This window comes from Bactrocera tryoni, chromosome 2 (assembly GCF_016617805.1).
Source record: "Bactrocera tryoni isolate S06 chromosome 2, CSIRO_BtryS06_freeze2, whole genome shotgun sequence".
In the NCBI taxonomy this organism is placed as follows: Eukaryota; Metazoa; Arthropoda; class Insecta; order Diptera; family Tephritidae; genus Bactrocera; species Bactrocera tryoni.
The window spans coordinates 35,690,469-35,696,468 of NC_052500.1; the positions used below are offsets into that span (position 1 = coordinate 35,690,469).

A 6,000-nucleotide genomic window follows, 5' to 3' on the forward strand; every position below is an offset into this window, starting at 1 on the left:
TAACTTTTGTATATTCTATCTACATTGCTAAAACTTTCTTTAATTTATTCATAGGTCTACCGATACCCAATAACAATAACAACTTTCGAACGATGAACAATCAGCATAATAATAGCCACAACAGCAATAACAATAATACACTAAGCTCAACACCCAGCGAGGATAGGTATGCGGCACTCAAAGATCTGGACGAGCAATTGCGAGAAAGCAAAGCAGCGGCCACAGTTGTGAATGCCTACAGTGTGGACGCATTTGGAAACAGTAAGTAAACCTTATACTCTTGCAACATATTGCTAAAGAGTATAATAGTTTTGTTCACCTAACGGTGGTACGTAGCACCTAAATCTAAGCGAGATACATATAGATTTATATATAAAAGTGATCCGGAAGACGAGAAAAGTTGAAATCCGAGTGACTGATGGTCTGTCCGTCTGACGTCCGTGCAAGCTGTAACTTGAGTAAAAATGGAGATATCTCGATTAAACTTGGTACACATGTTCCTTGGCAAAAAATTAAGGCGGAGCTCGTAGATGGCCCTAATCGTACCACATCCACAAAACTATTTCAAAGAATTAAATGCCCAACTCATCTGTCACTGCAAATGAGAGAGCAATTGCTAAACGTCAAAACTTCCTAGACTCTGTCAACTGTTTGGACATTTCAAGATTCATTCAAGATTACCAATAAAAACTGTAAATTTGATGATATTTTTTGTAATGTAATGCTTCGTAGTATTAATTTTCAATTAAAAAAAAAAATATTTATTGAGAGCTAACAAGTTTAAATCACTTTATCAAGTATTTTTTTGCAACATAAAACCTATTTCTATATATTTTTAATACGTATCCAAATTTTTTTAGATGGCATTAGTAATGGCGTTAATCCCTTCAAGCATCAGCAGGCAAATCCGTTCCAGGCTGTCACTCACGGTACGTCGCCAACAGCAACACAAAACTATTTTGGTCAAATGACAGTGATATCGAACGGCAATGGCATACCGTCACATGCACCAAGCGCCGCAGCACAGTTCTACAATTATACTAACGGCTTTGGTAATGCAGCAACTTCAGCCGGCACAGCGACTGCTATATTTCCGCACACTGTAATGGCGGCTGGGCCCAGCGGTTGTGGATTCGGTCTAGGAGCACTACAGCCAACGGCGATTGCGGCCACTGGCGCCGGCGGCGGCGCAGCGTTCAACAACCCATTTACAGTATGAAACGAATTTTACCACCAACAATTCAAGTACCTTAATTAATTAATTATTTGCTTTACTATTTACAGGCAAGCGGCGCAATGAGCACCAATAATCCCTTCTTATGAGATACTTGCGGTAATCGCTATGAGTTGGAGCCAAAGCGTAATTACTAAGCGCATCCTTACTCAATTTATATATAAATGCCTATATATTTAAATGGAATTATGTTGGCTTAGCGTGGGGTCCTGCAAACGCGAATCACATACTTGATTTCCAGGAAGAATATTAGTTTAATGCTGAGATCAAAGTTGATCATGTTCTTTAAACCAAATTAATTGTTTCCAAATATATGTAAATTGAGACCGTGCGTAAGAAATTTATATATGTATATATATAACAGATGTATATATACATATATATACGAAAAGAAATTAATAACGATACTTTTTATGACAACCAACCAAAAAGATCTAGAAATGATTTGCCTGAATTGCTCTCGATTTAACTTGCTCAGCAGGAGTTTAAGAAACTCCAACAATAAATTTTAAATAGAGGAAATAATAAAAATATTAAAACATAAATAAATACTACGTAAAATAGTCCATTTGATGCGAAATAAAATATTTAGTAGGCGAAAGCTCTTTTACATTTACATCTAATAATATGTATGCATAATCTGATACTTAATGTGCATAACTTCGTCTACATATATAATTAGAAAACCGAAACAAACACTTATACATACCTAATAAAGAGTTGAAAGTTTAGGTATTTGAGCCCCTTTAGTTTTGTCGTACACGAGAAAAAAGTTCTGCTGGCCAATGAAATGAACAAATTCATAGAGTGTTACGTACCTACAACAAAAATGCTCTAGTAACTGTATAGAACAAAATGAAACGGAAATGCTTTAAGATCAAACTAACTAAAAACTAAATATATTTAGGTTTAACAGCGACCGAGTAAAATGTAAATTTCAAATATAAAAAGTAAAATAAAAATCAAAAATGTTAAATAGTAAATAGAAACGTTGCATAAATAAATGAAATATTTTGATTATTATGAAAAAAAAAATAATACTAGATAGCCACAACATGTAGAAGGTTTTGCAGAAATCTCATATGAAGAAAGGCGGTTTCATAAATGTAAAATAAAAGAGTTTAAACTTACATACAACACATACGACTATATATTATCGCTTTACGAAACAGTTAATTTAATAAATAAGCTTTAATCAGTTGTGGCATTGTATAGTTACCAAAATGTTAATAATTTTTTTAAAGGGCTAATAAAATTTATTTGCTGTTGCCTAGTGTAAAATTAGTTTTAAAAATTTGTAAATGCTTCAAACGATCATTAAACTACCATAAAATTTCTTAATTAATATTTATTTTCAAGAAAATTAGATATAAACTATTGTATATGCGTGTGTATGATTATTTACCATATTAGCTAATACTCGAAACTCCATTTTATCCTTACCTTTTTTTGACATCTATGTATATTTTAAAATAATTATAAACAATTTGTTTTCTCTTTTGTAAAATAAATAAATGTATGTTAATACGTACGCCCTTTTTATTTTATGTTTATATATTAGCTTGTTTTTGAACAATTCAATATTATTACGATACTTTAGCCTTTTTATTTCTTAGCACTAAATTCTAATTTTACATTCTTAACAAAATATACACACACACATTATATTCAACATCTGAAAATGTCAATTGTTTTGGTTTTATTTTAAATTCATCTAGTTAGTTATCTCGTTGAATGTTATAACAAATAAAACAGTGTAGTTTCTGAAAAATATTAAAAATTTGAACCTGAAAATCTAGCAGGTGTGTTCTGCATTTGGAATCGATATAAGTTTCTACTTCAGACAATATCATTCGATCAGAAAAGTAAAAATGATGCTATCTCGAACCCTTTTAGTAACGCAAAAAGACATTTTAGAAATCAAAATTCAATTTAACAGTGTGGAAATCAAAAAGATCACTTCGATGTAAACAAACTTATCGATCGGAGTTCAGTACATGCCTGTATATCTTTCCGTCCAAGAACTTTTTTATTACCTTCAAGAAGAAGTAATAAAAAATACAGATTTATTATCTTTTCAATAATCCACTAAAGGACCTATTCTGATAAATATGTATGTATATTGTTTTTTCGATTGATGATTGTTCTGCTAAATTTTTAGTAGCAATAAACCCAATAGATACCCGCTAAATGGAAAGCTCTTAGCTGTCTCTACACTACAGAGAAATACTCACTGTAAGGCCATAACTCTGCCAAAAATACGACTCTGTAATCTTTTCAGTTGAACATCAACCGAGGTAAAGCAATGTAAAAAGACAAATGCTAATTAATAAAAATCCAACAACAACAAAAAGAGAAGTTGGAGCTATTTGCAACATTTTCTGAGAAATTGCATTCATTATCATTGACGAAAAATTAATCTAAGTGTATTAGTGTTACAAGTAATCGATCCTATTCCCGTTGTCGTCGTCGTTTTAATTATCGCTTACATGTTGTTATCGTTCCGTTCCTTCTTCTTATATCGTAGAGTCCAGGAAGAGTTAGCGAAATTATATAGTGGAAATAAAGACACAAAAGAGCGCATTGTATCTGAAGTTGTTATTTGTTGTTTTTGAATTTAAATATAATAAGACAATAATAATAATCACTCTTTCTGCGTAGCTCTTGCTTCAGATTTGTTTTGTAGTATAGTTTTCTTTTTATTTAGAATTTTAACGAATTATATACAGTTAAAAGGTCGAAAAAAGCGAATCTTCCAGATTTTTTACTGAGAGAACTTTTAAATTTCTTGATCCAAAAATTTGTTTACATATTATAGTATCTTTTTACTGTATTTTAAGACAGAGTATTAGTAAAAATATTTATTTGGAAAGGACCTACTGTTGATCTCCGGGAGCTCTCATAAAAGACGTTTTGCGGTGACCACTATATCTCTGAACTGAAACCTCTGAAATAAAAAAAAAAAATTTTTTTGACAACATTTTTTTTGAAAAATTTCGGGCCTAAATTGTTTATAAAAAAATATTAATTACTAAAAAATATATTTAAGAAGCTTGTATTAAAATTCGAGACTAATAGGCTTAGCCATTTTCGAGTACAGACTTTGAAAACACCATTTTGAGAAAAAAACCCGTTTAAAGTTTGGAATGCATCCGAACGATATGAATTGTTCTGCGTATATTCTTAAATATGTACATTATGAAAATAAAATAAAAAATTAAATTTTTTGAAATTTCTAACTTTATATAACCCTTTAAGCCCTTCCATGCCTCAAATATATACATACATGCTAAACACCTTTACTCTTACGGTTGATATGACGCCATCGCGACATGAAGGTGCAAATTAATTAAGTGATTGGATAAATTCCTTCAAAAAATATTGAATTCAATGGTTTTACATTCTTTCTTAAACTTTGGCATGGGCAAAATTTCTTTCCATTTCTGTTACTAAAATCAAGCTGCTTCGTGTTAGAATTTTTATATTCACTTCAAATAGCCGCTCATTTCTATCTCGCTCTCAAATACTACAACGACTAGAAACGACTGCTACTATGTCGTTACTATATTCGTTTCAAAATGGGGAATACAAATTTATTTTCGATAAATGTCGATAACGCCAGCAGGAATGCCAAATAGCAATAGAAATAAGAATTCGTTTTAAAACGACAACGGAGATAGGGTCGAATATAAATTCCATCTTATATTTAATTATTCTCCTTGTATGGGTATCTGCAATTTATCATACTTTTAAACATGTAAACATTTAAAAATGTCACAAATGGGTCATTCCATCTAAAATTTGCGTTCATATGTACGTTTTTCCTACAAGACATTTTTTTGATCTTTGATATTGGACACGTATTTTTTTGTTTCGATTCAATAATAAACATTTTGGTTGAAATTTCTAAATTTCATCTTACGAAAAAAAGCACCTTTAAACAATGGCGTAAACGAAGAAAAGCATTTTTTCTCAGCTTGAATTTTCTCGACTGTTTTTTATAAACAAAAGGTAATTTTTATAAATCCTTTTTTTACATTTGCAACTATTTTTCTTTGGAACTGTATAAATTTGAGAATAATCCATTAAAAACTACGTCCGCAATAAATTTGTAATCTACAACATCCGCGCTTCGAGCGTGCGATTGTTCTTACTCCCCCGCTGCGCAGCATGTTTGATGCCGCATGACGCTACTTTTTCGCGTCTCACGTTTGAAACTACCGCTAACTGTGCCAGCCTCAAACGCGAGTTAATTTTTACCAGAAGTAAAAATGAGTCAAAAGAATATATTTTGAGCTGCACCGAAATGTGTACTCTTTATTTATACTCTTAAGACTGACTTATTACATGGTTCTTACTTCTATTTATACTAACTAATATGTTTACTTATTACTAGTTGATAGTTTGTTAAGATACAGATTATATTATTTGTTTAGGTTTGTTTATATATATATTGCTTGCTTAGATACAATTGCTTTGTTCTAAGATAAGGTTGTGGTATTCAAACTCAATGTTGTTTTGATACTTGTTTGTTTAGGATTATTTGTTGTAGTGACAGTGCACTTCAATTGTTCTAACTCAAGGTTGTTTCTGCATTCTGTTTACTGAAACAAAAGGTTGTTTTGATGTTTGTTACTATTATAAGGAATACATTCCTTAACTCTCCCCTCTGTTACTGATAATTAACTGTCCAATGTTTCAGGATTTTTCAGGACTCAACGTTATCCGCTTTTTCAGAGTCTATTGCGAATCTTGGTGAAAGTATT

The 6,000-nt window shown here is 31.3% G+C and overlaps 1 protein-coding gene across 3 annotated transcripts in view; it reads left to right on the plus strand.

Annotated features, from left to right (window-relative positions):
• LOC120768507 (probable serine/threonine-protein kinase DDB_G0282963) overlaps positions 1-2,196 on the plus strand; it is an 89,509-nt gene extending 87,313 nt beyond the window's left edge. For 2 of the 3 annotated variants that reach the window (XM_040095231.1, XM_040095232.1), the window contains 3 exons: positions 55-261; positions 861-1,213; positions 1,285-2,196. In XM_040095231.1, coding sequence (XP_039951165.1) covers positions 55-261; positions 861-1,213; positions 1,285-1,323 — 599 coding nt within the window. In that variant the 3' untranslated portion in view covers positions 1,324-2,196. Of the gene's footprint in view, positions 1-54; positions 262-860; positions 1,214-1,284 lie in introns of those variants that run through there. The other variant, XM_040095233.1, reaches the window with a different exon arrangement.
• The last annotated feature ends 3,804 nt before the right edge of the window (positions 2,197-6,000 follow it).